Source organism: Centroberyx affinis, unplaced genomic scaffold, assembly GCF_046629955.1.
Source record: "Centroberyx affinis isolate AG114_WGS23_722 - 3 ecotype Tasmania unplaced genomic scaffold, CSIRO-AGI_Caff_v1 ptg003902l_1, whole genome shotgun sequence".
Taxonomy (NCBI): domain Eukaryota; kingdom Metazoa; phylum Chordata; class Actinopteri; order Beryciformes; family Berycidae; genus Centroberyx; species Centroberyx affinis.
Window position 1 is genome coordinate 91,960 of NW_027281738.1, and position 21,452 is coordinate 113,411.

General features: G+C 39.6%; 1 protein-coding gene across 1 annotated transcript in view; it reads right to left on the reverse strand.

The window, feature by feature from the left end:
• LOC139663056 (uncharacterized) overlaps nucleotides 1-16,366 on the reverse strand; it is a 29,281-nt gene extending 12,915 nt beyond the window's left edge. Inside the window, exons 1-3 of the mRNA XM_071541585.1 lie at nucleotides 16,202-16,366; nucleotides 1,503-1,585; nucleotides 494-574 (exon numbers count right to left, since the gene is read on the reverse strand). Of these exons, the coding sequence (XP_071397686.1) occupies nucleotides 494-574; nucleotides 1,503-1,585; nucleotides 16,202-16,247 (210 nt within the window). The 5' untranslated portion in view covers nucleotides 16,248-16,366. The remainder of the gene's footprint in view (nucleotides 1-493; nucleotides 575-1,502; nucleotides 1,586-16,201) is intronic.
• Nucleotides 16,367-21,452: the final 5,086 nt, after the last annotated feature.

Below are 21,452 nucleotides of genomic sequence, written 5' to 3' on the forward strand. Positions count from 1 at the left end.
GGGCACCGGCTACATGGACGAGACTTCTTGGCAAAACAAAATCATTGCTGATTTTGTTATTTTCATAGGATTTGTTGACGGTAAGCAATGCATTAAAAAACACCGGCCTTATCCTTTAAATTAGAAGAAGCCAATAGCGATGTTGGTGTTGTAGGGATTTAATCTCACTCTACTATACTGCTGCATTCATTGTAATTTGCTCTGGACAAGAGCATCAGCTGAATCCCAAAAATGTAGATGTGAAATGATAAAGTCGGCATTCAGTCGACATTTCTGCATACCTTTCTCAAAATAAACAAGATAGAACCAAGTACCAGATGAAGACTTGGAGGACAGGCAATGTCTGGCTGATAAAAGTGAGATACTCTATACACTCACACACACTCCACCCATCGCAAAGTGTTACAACCACATTTTGGAGCCTTTTTGACCCAGGAATGACTGGATCTGTAGCCCTGCAGGACTGAGGTTTCACAGCAGACTCTCCACTCACTTTCCTCTTGGCTCTCCTCCTTTCTGCTCTCCGTCTTGTTCGCTCCTCATCACTCAAACCCTCCTCCCCGCTCAGCATGTCCTGCTCAATACATTGTCACACACACACACACACAGACACACACACAAACACACACACACACACACACACACACACATAATCCAGACAACTGTAGACAACTGATAGAAGGCTTTACAGGCTTTAAAATAAAGACTAACACTGGCATGATTTTTATTTTCCATAAGAGCTACAGTTTTGTTTCTATAAATGAGAATAAATTAATCTACAGTTATACACTGTTTAGACAGTAATCTAGAGTTACATTTCTATATTTCTACAGTAATCTACAGGCATGATAATATATTTCTACAGTAATCTACAGGCATGTTAATATGTTTCTACAGTAATCCACAGTTCTGTTTCTATAGGTAACACAGTATTCTAGTTATTTTAATGATTAAAAATACTGTAATCTACAGTTATGTTATGTGTGTGGGTAATAACCTACAGTTATTTTCCCATGGCTGGAAATACAGTAGTGTACAGTGTTGTTTCTATAACTGAGTAAACAGTGATTATGTTTCTATGTTTCTGTAACTAAGCAAACAGTGATCTATGGTTACATTCCTGATTCTATAATTGAGTACACAGTGATCTATGGTTATGTTTCTATGCTTCTATAACTGAGTGATGTATGGTTACGTTTCTATGTTTCTATAACTGAGTAAACAGTGATCTATGGTTACGTTTCTATGTTTCTATAACTGAGTAAACAGTGATCTATGGTTATGTTTCTATGCTTCTATAACTGAATGATCTATGGTTACATTTCTATGTTTCTATAACTGAGTAAACAGTGATCTATGGTTATGTTTCTATGCTTCTATAACTGAGTGATCTATGGTTACGTTTCTATGTTTCTATAACTGAGTAAACAGTGATCTATGGTTATATGTCTGTGTTTCTACAGTAATTTACAGTTATGTTTCTTTGCCCTGTGTGTGTCTACCTGTGAAATGCAGCTGTCTTTTCCTCTGCCTGTCTGGCCAGGAGCCTCGCCCCGAACCTCCATCTCCTCCTCACCTGGGCCATCTAGACACATCCACACACACACACACACACACACACACACACACACACACATTTAACAGGCATATTATATATACTGCATTGCATTTGGATTTTCCTGTCATGCCATTAGAGCGACAAGACACTACATGGAAAGATACACCTTTCTATATCTGCTTTCTCTGACAATTTGAATGCACCGTGATTACAGAGAAATGAAAGTGTTTGTGTTTGTCCGCTCGGCTCCCTCACAGGTTCGTACAGGTCTACACACACATTAACATTTTAGACATTTATCTGGCGCCGTCATCCAGAGTGACTGAAAATGAGCGAGCAAGTAGGAGTGCTGTATGTCTGGATCGAGGAGTCTTGGACAGGACGTCCGACTGCTGACGCAAACAACACCGCTGGCTCTTGCGGAAATCAAACCTGTGATCTTTTCGGTTGCAGGACAGCCTACCTAACCACTAGGCCTCTGGATCCCTGCCACCCACATTCCTAGAGTCTGGCATACTTTGATGTGTGGCAGGCTGATACACATGAAAGCTGGTTTCAGTTCCCAAAAACCAGGCTTGTAAACAAAAGTCAGTTGGACTCATGAGTAACTCGTTTATTGGACAGAGTTTTGGTGATCTCTCATGCTGCGAAATTAGAGATTTTGGTGGGTTAGGGTCAAAACCAGTCCAGTTCTGAGTCAAACCGAATCTGATTCAAGTCCCTATAACTTTAGCTAAACATGATGGACTTGTGTCTTTACTGTAATTTCCCTTCTCTGGTGTTCACGCCATTAAAGATCACGTGAAGAAATAGCTGAATATGAGCATTAGGGATGGGACAATATGCTTATTTCACGATACGATTCCATGCTCGATATGGAGTTCACGATTCGATGTAACAAATTAAAGTTCAGTGACAACAAAGTCTGACTGAGATTTATTTCTGATTTAATTTCTGAGCCACAAATCTTTCTAGCGATGGCATCGGCTCGCTTGGATGTAAACAACAATTTAAAAATGTCATTACAAAGTGACAATAATATACTTTGGATGGAGAGCTTGTGAAATTGTGATGTTCAAGCGTCTCATCTGTGATTACTACAGCAGAATAAAATATAGCTAATATCACAATTAATTTTTCTGCCCCACAATACGTATTGTCACAATTTCTTATTGCGATATATTGAATTTCAATATACTGTCCCATCCCTAATGAGCATCAGTCCAGACTGCGGTTTGCCCTCTATTTATTTTATTCTGCTAGGCTTTCTAAGCACAAGGAACTGCTGGCTATCAGATGTCAACATCCGTCTCCTTATACCCATGAACCCTTGCATTTTGGGGTCATTCCCTGTATTTTGGTTCAGCTTACATTCACGCTCCCGATGAACCGCGCCACATTTTCAGGCGTCTCTGTGCCGTTATTCGGTGCCACCTGAATTTGAATGGCATTGTTCTCAGCTGGCCAAAAAAATTTGAACTAAATGAGGAAATGATCCAGATTTCAGAGCAGCACACTTTATTGAGACAAAAATCTCAGGTGTGCTTAGTTATTAATTGATTGGAAATGAAGGGTTTCATTCCAAAAGGCGGTATCCATTTGTGAAATGTGTTCATCAGTACTTCAAAAACACAGATGATTCTATTCTCACAAAACAATTTTAACATGACTCAATAACTAGAAAATCATAATAGGCTTTATGTTCATGCCAGCAATAATTTAGAGTACACATATTTTTTTTCAAATGGTTGATATCCTATTTTAGATTGAAACTTCTAAAATGTCACCTAAAGCCTTACATGCATTTTGTGATTCTCATCCCTCTCATCATAGCTTTGTGTGTGTGTGTGTGTGTGTGTGTGTGTGTGTGAGTCTGTGTGCGTGTGTGTGCCTGTCTCGCACATTATCCATGCAAAACGATACAGATAATCCCGTGGCAGCTTGTGATTGGATGATGCGAATAGAGGGAGAGAGTGGGTGTGAACTAATGTTTCACCTCTTAAGAATGAAAACACGGTGCTGTGTGGGCAGCAGGGCGTCCACCTTCAACAAAACATTATTATTTATTTACTTTTCTGTCATCCATTTTCATTCTAGGGACACAGAAATATTTGTCAGATCTACAGAAGGCTGATTGACTCATTTATGTAGTAGAAGCTTGTGTTACTTTTTGCATGATAACATTTCAATCAGTTTGCAAAACTAAGCTATTGGCCAAAAACAATAATTCCCCCATTTGAGATTAATGCAGTGCATCAGTGCATCAAAAATAGCAACTGAGTTGAATATTAATGAGGTAAATGTAATAATTCTGTTTAATGAGTTGTACAGGTTTCAGCCATGCAATCTGATTGGACAGAGATGTGTTATAGCCGTGCTGATAATTCCCATAATGCACAGCAAGCCATGGTTTATTCAGTGGTGGAAGAAATACTCAGATCTTTTACTTATGTAAAAGTAGAAATACCACAGTATAAAAATACTCTGTTACAAGTGAAAGTCCTGAATTCAAAATGTTACTTAAGTAAAAGTACAAAAGTATTCAAAATGTACTTAAAGCAACAAAAGTGAAAGTACTCATTATGCAGAATGGCCCATTTCAGAATAATACAGTATATATTATATATTATTATTATTAATGTTGCAGCTGGAAAAGGTGGGGCTGATTTCCACTACTTTATATACTGCTGGGTAGCTTACAGCAATCTATAATAATACATCACAATTTATTAGTTGATTCTATTTTGTATTAATAATCCGAATCTGCAAAGTAACTAGTAAGTTAAGTTATCAAATAAAGGTAGTGGAGTAAAAAGTACAACATTTCCCTCTGAAATGTAGTGGAGTAGAAGTATAAAGTAGCATAAAATGGTAATACTCAAGTAAAGTACAAGTACCTCAAAATTGTACTTAAGTACAGTACTCGAGTAAATATACTTAGTTACTGTCCACCTCTGGTTTTATTGGTTGCTATGCCAGCTCTTGGTAAACACTGAGCTAATTGACAATCTTTCCTTATTAAAGTGAAAGCTTTTCATACTTGTTGTTGTGAACCGTTGCATAGGGTAATACAACAGTTAACAGCACATACAGTATACGATCACACATACACACACACACACACACACACACACACGCACACACACAAACAAGCCTCAAGGTTGGGGGGGGGGGGTCCTCCTCCCTTCCCCACACTCAGGGTCACCACGCCAGAAATATCAGCGAGCCTCAGGACAGGAATAGAGCTCAGGTAGCCGGAAGCATTCCAGAAATATTCCAGAGAGGAACATTTCTCTCTCCCGCTCTCTCTCTTCCTGCCCCTCTCTCTCTGTTTTACTCATTTTAACCTTTATTCTACCAGGTTAGCCCCACTGAGATTAAGAATCTCTTTTTCCAATGATGACCTGGCCAAAAAAGCAGCATCAAGAACAGACCAAGAACACACGGCAAAGCACAAAGTGAGCATGCAGCCAGAATGTGAAAGGAGCAAGAAACTTCATCAGCACTTTATACTCACCGAGAAAAAACAGCTTTTCAATTTCTCTCTTAATAAATTCACCACTCGTGTCCGGGAGAACAGTCAATACCAACACACATCCACCACACACACACACACACACACACACACACACACACACAGAAGTACACTCACACAGTGTTGATCTCATTGATAGAAAGTATCAAGTGTCATCAGCCCTTTTTTTACAGGAAGGCTACTGGGTGAAATGTGACACCATGACATCGAAACAACAATGACTGAAATAATTTAACATTTCCACGTATTGAAAAAGGACAAAATTAAAATCTCTCAAGAGGCTTCGCCCAAAAACTCACTTGGGACTTGAGTGTTTCAACCAGCCAACTCTATTGTATATAGAAAACAGTAAACTCCCAAAAGATGGCTGGTTAGCTGCCAAAGTAGCTGGTAGTCGACACACTTCAACCAAAATACAGCTAATTTACCCGCATTTGGCTGGTGCTCATTTTCACTGAACTAATGACCATTCTCTTTGCTAAAGCTGATGATTTACCTTCAACTATATTTATGGTTTCCCTCCCTTTAAACTACTGAGTGTTCAGTATGTGAAATGATCAGAATTTAATGCCTCCTATCTCCTGAGGTGATTGCAATATAAATAATTCACATTTGTAATGGGAATTTGCTTTATAATATAACTTTAAGGAGTTAAATATCAGGACCGCCTCCTCTTTCCATGAACTTTCCATGAACTAGACTGACGAGGCGAATCCGGGGGAAAGCTACACGACCCCTTATAACCTAATCTACTTCAGTCATGAAGGGGAGATGGAGCTGTGGGAAAAGGCAGATTAAGGACTGAGACACAGATCGCACTAAACTCTGTGAAACTCAATATTGGGAAGGAGTTCCCGAGGTTTTGTACACTCAGCGTATTCGAGAGAGAGAGAGAGATGGAAGCAGAAAGAAAATCCTTCCCTCCTCTCTCTTTCCGTCCTCCCAGCTGTGTTCTTCACCTGTGTGTCCTCAACCAAAAAGCCAGGAGGAAGGAGGGAGGACAGCCTGATAGGATATCTGCACAACACAAGCCTCGTTCTCTCTCTCACACACACACACACACACACACACACACCTGGCCTGGGAAAACATTTAATACCGACACAGGTGGGTGAAACGTGCAGCACAGTCAGCTGAACTGTGGCGAGTATCAGCAGGTTGTAGACGGGCTTCTATGGTGTTTGATGAAGAAGGCTGAGACAGGCGGAGAAAACAAAACACAACATGCAAAATACCATGAGTGATTTAAATAACGGCAATATTAGCCAGGCTTCCTGGTTGAGGTCAACTTCTGCCTGTCTTCTTCTCTGTCTGCCATGAAGATGTCTCTGTCTCTGCTCTATTTTATCTCTTTTTCTTGCTCTTGCTCAAGTTTTCCTCGTTTTTTCTCAGTCTCCCCCCCCCCCCCCCCCCCCTTTCTAGCTCTCCTCTTTTTCCAGGTTGATGATGAAGACATGAAAGTGACAGGATGCATGAAGGAAGACATAGTGGGAATAGTATATGTATTTTCAAAAAGTCAAATGCAAATGAACAGACTACACAAACACTCAAAGGTTCATTTTGGAACTCAAATGTAGTAAGCAGCAAATGCAGCAAGTTAACAACCACTCTTTAAAAGTCCCATATTCTCCACTTTCCAGAGTTTTATTTTGTGTCTTGAGGTCCATTCAAAGCTGTGTGTGTGGTGTCATGTACCAAAAACACTCTCAATCCATTTCTACACGTTCATTTTCCAGCATCTCTCTGAGCCTTACCAAGAACAGGCTGTTTCTGTCGCTGTGTCTTTAAGGCTCATTAATATTAACGACCCCTCTGTTCCGATTGGCTGACCGTTTCAAGAGTGAAACGTGAGACGCTGTGGCCCAGCAGCTACAGGTAGGGAAAACTCTCCGGTTAATAAACAATGACAACCGCTCAACCGCTTTGAAAAAAACACTTTGTTAGTCTGTTATTTCTTACAAAAATGATAATGAGCGAACCTTTGTGACGCCACAAAGTTACGGAAGTCCAAACGGCTCGTTTAGAGGCTCGCTTTTCTAATATGGATTGTGTGGATTTAGTTGGCGACCGTGCGTTTTGATACTTTCACCATGTTTAGATAGACCATCCAACTCCTTTATAATCAAAGAGGCAAGGGGAGTCCTGCTTTACACCATATGGGACCTTTAAAAATATAAGAACAACAGTTGATGTATTATGGATGTGTTTCAGATAAATAAAGTAAGTGAGCTTCCTTTTAATCCTTTTCCTTTTATAGACTGATAATGCAGAAGCAGCTCTTGATTGAAGATCATGTGCAAACAACCGGTCATTTACATATGACACGCCCACATTTATGAGCTTTTGGCGACTCTTGCCCTATCAAAAGGAAATTTGCATTCACCCAAGCACCAGAATGGAGCTGCAAGAATCTAAAAGTATAAACAAAAATTTCTCCGATGCAGAGATTGACGTTTTGTTTTAGTCAGTGTGGCCCACTTTATCACAAATTCAGAAAAGAAAGTCTGAAGTCATGTTAAAAGAGCTGTGCATAAAATAACGTTTTTGAGATGATAGACAATGAAGTGAAATTTAATTACTGCAACACAAAGCGCTGCCTCAAACACAGGGCAGAAAGAAGCAACTGCACTGCCTTCAGACCAGGCTGGAGAGAATCATACAGTCTTCCTCCCTCAGAAGAGTTTGTCTTATTTCACAGCGACAACAGAAGCAGTCAGTGTTAGGGATCGAGTTCCCAGGTCTGCAGTTCGGTCAGGCGGCAGGCTGGACGATGACTGCATTTCGTGAAATTTACCAAAGGAAAAGCTCTCTTGAGATCTTGAGTGAGAGAGAACGACCGGAACACCCGCGGAGCGATGGCGTTCCTCTAACTAAAAAAGCGAAGCTGTCCTCAGTATATCCTCCCTTGACCTGCTAACAAGGTCTCCGCTATCAGCCAGCTGCAGCCAGGAAGCTCTGTGAAACTCACTGTTCTCGAGGGATGAAATCTCTAGCCTTGAGGGCACTTGAGCTGTAAATTGCCAGCCAAAAAATCTCTGGCATGTGACCGCGTCTTTACCTTAACTGTTAAGTCTTAATCAATCCTGCTGCCATCAAAAGCCAAAGAAGACCATGAGTGTCCTTAAACAATAGCACAAACTGTTCAATCTCAAACAGTCTGTTACTTTGCATTTGACATGCTGGGAAAATATACGTACATGTGGGGAAAGTGAATGAGTTTTTCTTATGTTGGCAACATCTTTGTTGCTAAGTGCTCATTGCTGTGGTGTCTCTGCACTGCACTTGACAGGGATCGGTGTTTCAATTCCTCTGAAAGTCCCAGTTTGGAATATCAAGCGCTTCCATTATACCTGACCAATCACAACCTTTGAATGCATCGTGTGATCAAATAGAAAGTTAAGATAGAGCTGCAGCAGACAAACTTTACTTTGTGCCAACTTTGGACAAACGTAGCGACAATCAAAGTGGAAACGAACGGATCGGCCCGATGTTAGAGAGGAAAATCCTAATAACGTTGTTTTAGTTCCTAACAGCGGATCATAACCTGTCATCTGGAGACACTTTGATTTTAAACCAGATCACAATAAACAAGTACAGATTCTGAGTCAAGTTTGCCTTCAGATTATAGCTGCAGCCCAAAGTAAACAGTAGTAATTATTTATTATTTGAATTTTGTAAATTAGGATCACAATAAGAGTAACAGTAAGAGAGAAAACAAGACTTTCGAGCTGCTGCTACTTTGAGGAATACTGCACTAGGAAAAGTGAAAAGTGAAAATATATGTTAAGGTGCAGAAGTGCAATAAAATAATTCTGTTTCCTGAAGCCAAGACAAATAATCAGGATTATAATTTTTTCCATTATTGTGCAGCCCTACTGGTTGTTTAGAACAACAAAAGCAAAAGCTTTCATGAACTGAGGCTATAGGCTGAAACACTACTGTGTTATATCAATCACCAATAGAGAGTAGCAAAACAGACATTTATTCATATGAAAATGTTGCAGATTATCACTTTAAGCGAGGCACTCAACCTCTAATTGCTCCAGTGGAGCTGCTCAGCGGCCAACAGCAGAAGACTGTGGTTGAACTGGGCAGCTCCCAGTGGGCAAACATGTGCGACTGTATGAGTGAGCAGCAGGCCAGGGCTGAAAAACAGCAAGCATGTTCAGCAAATCTTCCCTGGATAAATGAAGGATAAAACGTTGCTGGACTGAGTGTCTGGTCTCAAGGCCAACATTCTTTTCCCTCGAACACAAGATGTTGACAGATGAAAGTGGAGGGGAGGGAGCTCCGTCCAGGAATAGACCGTCCGGCAGAAACTTTTGGAATGAGCAGAAACTGAATCTGTTTGGCATTAGGGCCACGCCGCCGCCGCCGCCGCCTCCCTCGAGTCGCAGCGGGACCGAACAGAGGCAGAGAGGAGGAACAGCCAGGGAGGGAAGGGGAGCAGGATGTTTGTGAGGGAATAGGATGCTTGTTTAAGGCACTCGGAGACTTGGTCCTGCTAGTGCGAGGTGCTGTACAAGCAAGATCCAAAATGACCAACATTTGTCTTTGCCTTGCTCAGTCTTGATAAACACACAGAAGAGTAACGCCTGTGTAAGCCATGTGGTAATCTTCTGCAGGACTGGGCTGCTGAGCTCGCTGCTACAGTACTGCCAACACGTAATGACTGGCTCATTAAAGGAATACACAGAGTTTTTGGGAGATCGATCCGTTGTTAGCTTACCTGTTAAATGATGACAACCAGACCTTAGATCGGGCCCAAAAAAACAAGCCCGACCCGAGCCTGTGCACGTCCTGTCTGAGCCCGGCATGGGCCCGTTCTATTGGCTGCATTTATGGGCCCGAGCCCGGATTAAAACCGCAATTTTCTTAGTAAGTTGGCTGTTTATAAGTAAACTAATTCCGAGTTGTTTGAATGACAAAAATCTGTTCAGAATTACGCACGGGATCTTAATGAATAGCGCAACACTGAAGCGAAACTTGTTTCAGTTGGTTCAACAAACCCCAGCAGCCTTTGCGCATTCCTATATACATATATATATATATATATATATATATATATATATATATTTATATATATACATCCGGGGCCTACATATAACATTCTGATTATCACACCAAATAGCTTACTCCCCACCCCAATTATAAAAAATAAAATTAAAAAAAGACGTTATATCTGGGTCGGGCCAGGCTGGGCCGGTCTCGGTTTCGGGCAGAGAATCAAACCTCTGATGACAACATAGACACCAAAATCATCCATGAGTCCCCAGTAGATCATTGGCTCCGGTGCTTCATGCTAACACTTTAGCATACACTATGTTGAGTGATAGTAGGTGACTAGCATTATCCAAAGTAAGAAGACTGACTTGTTTAGTAATAATAATAGATGGCCTGTAGATTCATAAATTAAACAAAACATATTAGCATTAACTCAATATAGCTGATGTAGCCAGGTTTATTTTTTGTATTTATATTTGAATATTTCAGATGAGCGACCACATATTCATCCCCTGTGCAGTGATTGTTTATCTGCACACAGTCTCTTATCGCTCACCAGCTTCACTTCCTATAGAAACAGGGAAAGTAGTCCTGGATAGTCCAAAACAGTCTATCATTTTTTATATCATATTTTGTGTAAATTTTACCAATCTCCAACACAAAACTGCCAGACATATCATTTAGGATTAATTACCATTTCGCTTTAGAGCTGCTACAAGCTCTCATTTCTCACTTGTGAGATAATGCTAGTCGCCTACTATCACTCAACATAGAGAATGCTAAAGTGTTAGCATGCAGCATAGAAGCCAATGATCTACTGGGGACACATGGATGAGTCTGGTGTCTGCATTCTTATCACTTAACAAGTAAGCTGAGGAACAGGCCAATCTCCCAAAAACATGGTATTGCTTTAACACCTTGGGTCTATCAGGGTAGATGTCATGTCTCAGAATATTTCCAAAGGCCTGACAGAGTTGAAGGTGAACTGGAGTTTATGACAAAGGTTTGGGAGGAGAGACGGAAGAGGTTAAAGACGCTGGAAACCAACATGCATGCTAAGTTGACTTTCCTGGATAAATAAAGGTAAAAACTCTTGTTTCGCAATAGTAGCGCATGTTTTTACACCCAGCTCTCCAAAGCAATCTCTAACCATCCGATCATTTTGTTCCCCGTTTCAGTACAGCGACCGAACAAGAGCTGATTTCACTCACTGTTGTATCACAGCCAAAGCTGTTCCACAAGCATTTCACCACTTTTACCACCACATACTGTTCTCATTTTAATTCTGACCAGCCCACAACAGGACACAAGCTCTTCAACTTTAATCTGAAACCAGTTTTTGATTAAATAAAAACACTGCTAAAATGTCACTGCTGTCAGATGACGACGTCTCTGAAGACTCAACTTTTCAAGAGAAGAGAAAACAGCCTTCTCTTGATAAACATGCAATTTGACATAATTCAGTGTGTTTTGAGTGGGTTTCATTAAGCTTAAGTTCATAATATTTACTCAGTAGATGAAAAGCCATGGAAACTTTTACATCAAGTAAGAAAGAGAAAAAATTTATTCGCCAGGTTTCCACACGACAGCAGGAATTTATTTTGCATGTTAAGCTCACGCATAATTCCCAAAATGTCAACAGCCTTGCTCATTTAAATTGAACATGAATGTAACTGCCATGTGCAACAGGTCTATATGAACAATCAGTTGGGGTTGACACTGCAGTAGAAAAAGCTTACTGTGTGCTGTTTTAACTCCACTGGAAGAATGTTGTTTGGCCAAAAATAGTCATGTGAGTTGTAACAAAACAAACCGCGTTTCAGTGTTCGATATGAAAACCACCTGTGGAGTCTCAAGGCCAGAGAGAGGCTGTGTGTTCATTACAGCGATAAAAGTCACAAAACACACACACACACACACACACACACGCACACACACTTTCCTCCCCCCTCTCAAACACACACACACATAAACATGCAGACTTCTCTCTCATCTCCCTCTCCAAATCAAAGGCACACCAAAGTTATTATCGTTAAATAAAACTAAATGTTAAGATGGAAACTAGGTTTTAAAAAGCAGTCAGTAAACTTACATACAAATAAATATTAGATGTTTTTAGTTTTTGTCTTTTTGTTTATGTGCAGGGTAAAAAAAAAGAATAGGAAAAATAATTTAGGGCTATTTTCCTAAACATTAATTGAAAAAATTCATGTTAATTAAAAAAAAAAAAGAATTTGTAATTGTATTGTTTGTATTACTCAATACAACGTATATCATTATAAAAAATAAAAAAAACTGAAACTGACACTAAATAAAAACTGATCTAAAACTAAAGATTTGTAAAAAAAAAAAAAAAAACGCTGAAAATGAATTAATAATAAACTGAAATTGAAATACAACTTGAAAACTATATAACAATTAAAACTAATAAAGATCAAAAATTATAAAAAACCTTGATGCACACACACTAGCTCCATCTCTACCTCGCTCTAAGTTTCTCAACACACACACACACACGCCTATATTTCTTTCTCTCTCAATGCACACACACACACACACACACACGCACACAGAAAACCAACTGACTGAACTACTACTGTGATTTGATTTTTATTCATATGCAACGATGGTATGACTATAAAAAAAGGGTGTGGTTGCCCTGCCCTTTTTCTGATTCTTTCTTTCACACACACGCACACACACACACACACACACACAGATATACACACACACACACACACACACACACAGACACACAGACACACATTCCTCTTTCTATGTTCGGTCTCTCTCATTACCTCTAACTGAATCAGCTCGAGGAAAAGGAAACTAAAGGCTAATAAGCGAGCGTCTGTGGTACACTGTAATTATCATCTGCCCCTCCTTAGACACACACACACACACACACACACACACACACACACACACCTACACACAGAAATATAAACAAACACACACATACAGGCACATGAGTCCACACCCACACATACAGAAACACACACACACACACACACACACACACACACAACTCATTTGACTGATGATGTTTTATTGCTCCAGTAGTTTTGTCTAACATGGCTGCTGATTGCTGCTGAGTCGGCGTTAACCAGCTATTTCTTCTCTTCATTATAACTGATTGTTCATATATTTAACTTTGTCAAAGAAATACAATGAGTTTCAGGAGATCGGCCCATTAGTGAAGTTGCCTGTTACATGATGAGAATACAGGCAAAATATCATCCATGTGTCCCCGGTAGATCATCACACTGCTGAGGCTTATTTTGTGATGATACACAGTGACTTCCATTTGTCATGAAATACTGATTTTAAATGATGTTTTTTTACAAGTTTCCGCCAACAATTAAGTCCAGCAGGATTGTCTGCAGCAACCAAGGAGCAGAGTCTTTTTTGCCACAAGGTGTCCCTATAGTTAATTCGATTACAAATCAACAAAATCTACTGGACTTCTTGACTGCAGAGTGACATGATTAGACGTGACATAGATGCGAAACAGATGTGAAATGCGTTCAACGGCCAACCAGAATTGAGTATTCAACAAAGCGGTGTAATACGTTGATTGATCGTATGTGACTAGCGTTATCCAAAGTGAGAAGGTTAAGGTTTTGTCTTTGCACCCTGAATTTCCCCTTACATTTTCCCTTAAGTAGCTTCAAAGTTGTACGAGTGTACGACAGTGTCACATCCATATTCTGTATCTGCTGTTCCAACGCTTCATTGAAGCTACAGCTGCTTACACTGAGTGAAATATTCAAACACAAGACGCCATTTTTTTATGGCTGCGCCCTTACAGGAAATGGAGAAGATCTAGATGTCTTTTGCACCATTTATACGCATTTCTCTGTACTTCAGCCTGACATGTTTGGTATCTTTGGAAACCTTGGGATCTTGAGTAGACTTTAAAGTAAAGTTCTGTGGGTTTGAACACAATCTCTGAACCCATCGTCTATCCGTCTGACGACGATTAGACTCTGGGGGCGACGGCCAATATTTCGGGGTTTCCGGTGTAGCCAGCGGACATCCGGGCCAAGACTTCCTCTTCCGTGCGCCGGTCATTGTTTACAGTCCGATTAGCAACTTGAGACGCGAGAATGGAGTTGGAGTTGAGCAGATATCTGTTTATAGAGATTAGCCGAAATGCCATCCGGACCTAAAACACCTACAAAAAGTATTGATGTTTGTGTATTGTGTGGAGAAACGTTCGACTCTCGCGTCTCAGGCGCACGGAAGAGGAAGTCTTGGCCTGTCATCAATACTTAGTCTTAGATCGTCATCAGACCGATAGACGATGGGTTCAGAGATTGGTTTGAACAAAGCTTGTCCGTGTCACATGTGTTTGTAAAGATGGACCCACCGGTGGGACTGGCAGGGTGGCAGAGGTTTGCTCATGTCCACACAGTTCCTTCACACCACAAACTCTGAAACGCAGATTTCGTGTTGTGGACACAAATAATGTGAAGATACAGAAGAATATCCTCCACCATGAAAGGATTAAGTGACAACAGCACAAATTGGACAGATGATTTTCAGCTGTTCGGCATGAAAAGGTTCGCTAACGGTTCAGTTTAGGCAAGTTAAACAACTTTGGTTAAGGTTAGGGTTACAGTTTTGGTCATGGGTTAAATAAGAAAAACTTTCACTTAAGATTAAAACTTCCCTCACAGTAGAAAACGAGTTGGGAATTGAACCTGTGTCGTCAGAGGTAAACGTCTCCGCCCATCCCCGCTATTTCAATGTCAACAGCTACTTTCATGTCATCCTTTCATGGTAGTGAAACATATTTCATCGTGCTTATTTCACGAAATCTGTGTGACACCGGGCTGTGTGATGTGACATTTTACTGGGTCTACTGTCGGTAAACAGATTTCAAATAAAGCAGTTCAGTTTTCACAGGTTTTAGGCTGTGAAATTACGTCTGTCATGTCTTTCCCATTGAAAACTATAATAATAACTATAACTATAAAATTCCAATAGGGACTTCAAGTTTAGGGCTAGTTTTTAAAGTGTGTCTGTGTGACTCAACAGTGACCTCGTCCTACTTCTCCTATTTAATGTCTCCCACTGAATCACTGTCATTCCTATGTTAACTTACAGTTTTGCTGAGATATCTGCACGGCATCCTTCTAACATTTATTACTGCATTACAGTGGTTATTTCTCACAAAGGGCCGACCGGAGACAGGAGCCTGCAGTTGTGGTCGAACCAGATTCTGTGCATTCTTGTGGAGTTAGTGCACATTCAAATGACTAGTCAAATGTTTTGGTTTTAACACACAGCGTCCCTCTGTCCCAACATGTGGAAACAAAGAGTGCAACTCCCATGTCACCTGTTGGCGTGTATGTACACAGACCTGTGTGTGTGTGTGTGTGTGTGTGTGTGTGTGTGTGTGTGTGTGTGTGTGTTTGAATTAGAGAGAGATAGATAGGGAGAGGGAGAGAGACAGGAGGAAGTCACTGTGTTCTTCAATTCAATGTAATACAAAACTTGTAATCACACTATAATGTAAAAAAAACATTTCACATAAGCCTATTACTTCTGAATATGTTTAGACATATACTTCAAAATGTAAAAAAAAAAAAAATGCCCCCAAAATGTATTTATATACATTTTATATACATATTTATTTGTATATAACTGGCCACAATATATTTTGGATATACTTGGATATATTTGGATATTCTGCATATACTATATACTATCACAGGAAAACAAATTCCAGCGTCCAAAATATAAATAATAAAATAATAATAATAATTAAGGAAAGGGGAGAAAAGGAAAAAAGGAAAAAATTAGAGAAATGTTTATTTGTCTGCATATTTGTTTATATAGGCCCTTATTCTTATGTAACTTCTGCTTCTATTTAACTGAGTAAGAATATAATAAACTCAAACTCATATTTAGAATAAATGTCTTCTATATGTACAAGTACATGTTTTGGGGCATTTTTGTATATTTTGAAGCATATCTCTGAACATATTATTAGATGAAATGCACCTTTTCAGTTTGATAAATCAGTTAAAGCTCCTCTATGTTTCTGATGTAACACGGAATGAAAAGTTGCACCGACCGGCTGACAGTTTACTCACCGCCTCCTAAACCCAGCAGCCGGCAAATATCTCTGGTGAACTTCATCAGGTTTCGCCGTCCAGCATTATCGATACACACTGTGAATTAATTTATAATCGATATCAGCCTGTAGCTGTCCGTTTCAAGCCTCGCTCCGCGCTGACAGCTCGCCGGTGTGCGTGGATTTCCTCCGCCTCCGGTCCATGTCATGACTTCTGGGCCGATCCTCCTCCGGCTGTCCAGTCACCAGTGTCAAGTTAACCAGAGTAATGTAAAGTATGACTTCTGGTTAGGACTTTCAAAATAAAAGCCATGACAAATAGAATTAAAAGAGGATTTCCGGTCACAACTTCCAATATAAAATCATGAAAAACAGAATTAAAATAAAACTTCCGGTCATAGCTTTCAAAATAAAACCATGACAGCCAGAATTGAAATAGGACTTCTGGTTATAAAATTCAAAATAAATCTAGAAAAATAAATCTGAATTTTCAACTTTGTTGTGAAAGTATGTCGCAACACTGATACAACGAGAAAATAAAGAAAAAATAAGAAAACTGAAGTGAAAATAAAGAAAAATATATTTTAGAAGGATTCTGTAAAGGTAAATACCAATGATTTGTCCCCCAAACAGTCCTTTTCACATATATATATTGTCCGAATTGGGCCGAAAGAAATACACAAAGAAAGGTTCAATCACAGAACATTTACCAGACAGCTTGGAAGGATGTTTACAGTTTTAATAAAGTTGATTTTAGCAGTGGCACAATGTATAATTGACAGCTGTACATTCAGTACATAGTAAGCGCAGAGCATTTCACTGGTGGTTGCTTCTGGATTCCTTCACAGTTTTGTTTTTCTTGATAATAGACACCTTTTTAAGTTTTATTGTATGTTTTTTTTAGTTACGCAATATATATTTTTTTTTTTACCTTGAATGTAGCAATCCTCAAGGCACATTTCATCAGGAAATAGCCTGTACCATGCATCATAACAGAATGTAATCCTTTCAGAATCAATTATACAGCTAAAGATTCAGACCCCACTAATGATGTAATGACTCCACTGAGTGTTTTCATGCATTTTTTTGATGTTCTGTACACTCAAATAATTCAGATTTTTCTTCAACAGTGACAGATTTTATGGTTTTATTTTGAAGGCAGAATAGCCTAACTTCCAGCATTTTCCCCTTTACAAAAAAACATAATATAATGCATACTATTCTCGTACAATAGTACAATAAGGCCACTATAAACTCATCATTTAGTGTCACTGATACACTATAAATCCCTATGGGAATCTTATAGGAGATAAAATACCACAGGATATAATAAAGTCACTACTGACAGACACTCCATTAAGTCTCTACAGGAACATGATACAGAAATTATAGTGATTTTTTTGCTATAGTTGGAATGCGGTAAACGCGGTATGAGATATAATTCCTGTACACGGCTCCCTTTCATGAAATGTTACACATCGACAAAGGCAAAAAAAAAAAAAAGTGTGGTTTTGTTTCACCACACTATTGACGATAACTATAGTTTTGTTTTTAATCTCGTGGGACTGGCTGAGATATGAGAAACATGCCGAGAACAACAGACTGTGAGCCGCTGGCATTTCCTTGGAAGACGACCTGAAACCAGAAACCAGAAACCAGCGCTCTCCGGCCTGGGATGAATATTTGTGGCTGTAGATAAGAACATCGTGAGCCGCAGAGCTATACAGGCTGAGAGTTTTGTCCACTGGGTGGCAATGTTTCACCATGAGTCTCCTCTGTCAGAGAGTTACAGTGTGGAGAGGAGGATCAGCCCAGAAGACAGGGGGACGGGAAGTGGTTCTCACCTTCGTCAGTAATGCAAAAAAAAAAACCGGTCATTTAGTCCCATATTCAGCCTTCAAATCTTATTTTTCTTAAACCAACTCCACTTGTTTCCAATGCAGCTTCACTTGTTTCAGGAATTTTCTAGAAATGAGTGTCAATAGTTTAGTTTTAGTTGCACATTTGCACATATTAAAACAAATAAACAAAAAATATATAGGCTATACATAATAGTACATTAAGAGAACTAAAGAAAGAAAGGGAAAGAAATGTACATGTGCAGATGATTAAAAAGCCCAAGATGAGCGAGTATCAAAATCTCACCAAGGTTACAGAGTTCATTTAAAGTAGTAACTATAATGAAAATACAATTACTGATATATACATAATAGTATTTCGTAAACTGGTACAACAAATATTAATAAATCATATGAATCTCCAGGATGTACAGTAAATGATCAAATGTATACGTTGAAACAAGTCAGAATAAGGCAGATCACTGCACTGCTCTACAGCAGTGGTTCTCAACCTTTTTCATATCAAGGACCCTAATTCAGTCCACATTAGGGCCACGGACCCCCATTTGATGAGATTTTGTCTCTCGGACCCAAATCTGAGAATATTTTTATTGTTCGATATGATTTTGTCCAGAATCCCATGACTATCTGTATTGTAGGTAGAGAGATAACAGAGAAACTATGATCAAAACAGTCATTCTTCTGCATTGTCTAATTGTGTTAACTTCTTGTAAATGAAATAATGGTGAAGTTGAACAATTCATCAGTTTGCTGGGGTCCACCTGGAACCCCCTCAAGGACCCCTGGTGGTCCCCGGACCCCACGTTGAGAACTACTGTTCTACAGAATTCTTGAAACAAGTTGATTTGCCTTGGAAACAAGTGAAATTATCGAACCCCATTGGCAGATTTTTTCACTTCTTTTAAGAAAATTGCAATTTTAGGACTCAATAATCAACTAAATGACTTGTTGAGATGGAGGTTTTTTTGCAGTGTAAAGGCAAACTCCCTCCTCAGATCCGCTTCAATCTGTGGTGTCCAGTGCATTCATTGAGTCATTTTGTGATTAAATGTTGTAATTAACTTTTTTTGGTGAACACACTTTCCCTCAACCTGCCTCGTCTACTTCTAGTGATTTCCTGCGTTTCCCAAAATGCCTTTCAACAACCCCGGAAAATGTGGAACGCCCTAATTTCAGTAATTTCACCCGGATTATGTCAAAGTGGACGTGTTTTTGGAGGGTGTGTGCTTGCTGCTCACGTTGCATAATCTAGTTTACTGGAACATAAACAACTGGTATATGGAAAGTCATGTGTTTATATAACGGTATTTTCAATATAAAGACAATCTAAATTTAAGCAATTGTGAATCGACTCTGACCTTAACTTTGATAAACAGATCAGCTCCTGTTTTTGTATTCTTCTGTTCCTGTTTTTTGTGTATTGGCTTTATTTATAAAAACTGTAAATGGAGTGTATAATACTTTATTATGTTCTGTTCTTTTATGTAACTTTATAGGTTTTATTTATATATAAGCTTGTATGACTATACCTGCATTTGTTTATATCAGTTAGACTTTCTCTACTGTTTTTTCTTCATAACTGGGCTGTGATCTCCATTCTCTCTAGTTACAGTACTATACTTTGTTTAACATTTGTTATGTTTATAGTGTTTTTCTTCTCTTTTCTGATGTCTCTACATGTTTGTTTTTTGCTGTCATTTCTGTGTGTTTTTATGTTGTATAGTTATTTTTGTTAATAAAAAAAAAAAAAAAAAAAAAACCCCAGATCAGCTCAGTAGTCAGATCCAGCTTCCTGCAGCTAAGAACCATTTCCACAGTCAAGTCCTTCCTTTCTTTTCACAACCTAGAAATAGTTTTACATGCATTCATTTCCTGTTGCCTCGACTATTGAAACTCCTTGTACACTGGCATCAGTCAGTCTTCCCTGTCCCGCCTACAGGCTTCTCACCGGCTCTCACCAAACACACACATTTCCAGACCACATTTCCCCTCTTCTGGCCTCCCTTCGTTGGCTCCCTGTTCGCCAAAGAATTGATTTCGAGATTCTATTACTTGTTTCTAAGGCCCTCACTGGTCTCGCCCCGTCTTATATCTCCGATCTCCTGCATCCCCAAGTTTCCTGCAGGTCTCTCAGGTCCACTGACCTAAAGCTTTTAGCTGTTCCACCGTCCAGGGCTGAAGCGTAAAGGGGATTGTGCCTTTTCTGCTGTGGCCCCTATAGACTGTGGAACACTCTACCCCGCCCAGTATTAGGCTTTGCCCCTTCTATTGGGACCTTAAAGGAATAGTTCACCCAAAAATGAAAATTCTGTCATCATCTCCTCCCCCTCATTCCAGTTGAAACACAGGTGAAGTTTGTCCATATAACACACAGGGAGGCTGCAGCACAACTCCATAGCAGCCTTCTCCAAAACAACTGAAGTCAGTGGGGACCAGTTCTTCAGAGTTCCAAAAAGACCTACAGTATATTTACACCATCATTTAGTGCAAATCTTAACTACAGCTGATTGATTTGCGACAAATAATGGTGTCTAGGTCTTTCTATTCACAGTGTGATTGTTTGGCTGTTTTTGTTTTGGAACTCTAAAGAACAGCAGCCAGTTGCACCAGCTGAACTTAAGTTCAAACGTAGGCTACTTTGAATGTAAAGTCTCACTAAGTCCGAGTTTACGCATTACTAAAATTTTAACGGTTGCACCAACTGAAATAGTTACAACGTAGACTTAAGTTACAACTTACTGACAGACATTTTTAGCTTGCTGGAGGAGCAGAAGGGCGCTTTATGTCGGCAACGCGTTCTCCGTAATGGATTACATCATTTTGAACAGTATGATGATTTTGATTTGTACTCGTGCTTTCGTTTTCCCCGAGCAGAGATACTCACACAGCATCGGAGCCTAAATTAGGCTTCATTTTATAGGCTTTCCCGGTGGAGCGTTCAGACTTGGGTGTTAGCCAGTATTATAGAGTATTATAGACACTTGGGGTGATTATGTGTATTCATCTATGCAGAATACGTACTTTATACAGCGATTTCATAAAGTTTCCACGTGTCTGTCATGCATATTTAAATTTCAGTCTTTTCATTTCAGTCTCCCAGATGATGTAACAAGCTACATTCCCGATGTCAATATTGCTCCACTTCACTTGCTAAGGAGAGATGCTCCAGACATTCAGGTGGTATGGAGAGCAACAACACTGCTGGGGGACAGGAGGAAACACTGACTTATATCTTGGACATGAGTTTAGATCACTGAACTGACAAATAACAAATCTACAACTTTCTTTAGCCATCAATAATGGTTACTGAGGGGGAAATGCCTAACTTTTGCTCCGTTGAAACCGCTTGATGTCACTTGTTGTCTATATTAATTCTAGCCTAGTTGTAGGCTGCTATCTAGGCTAGACTGG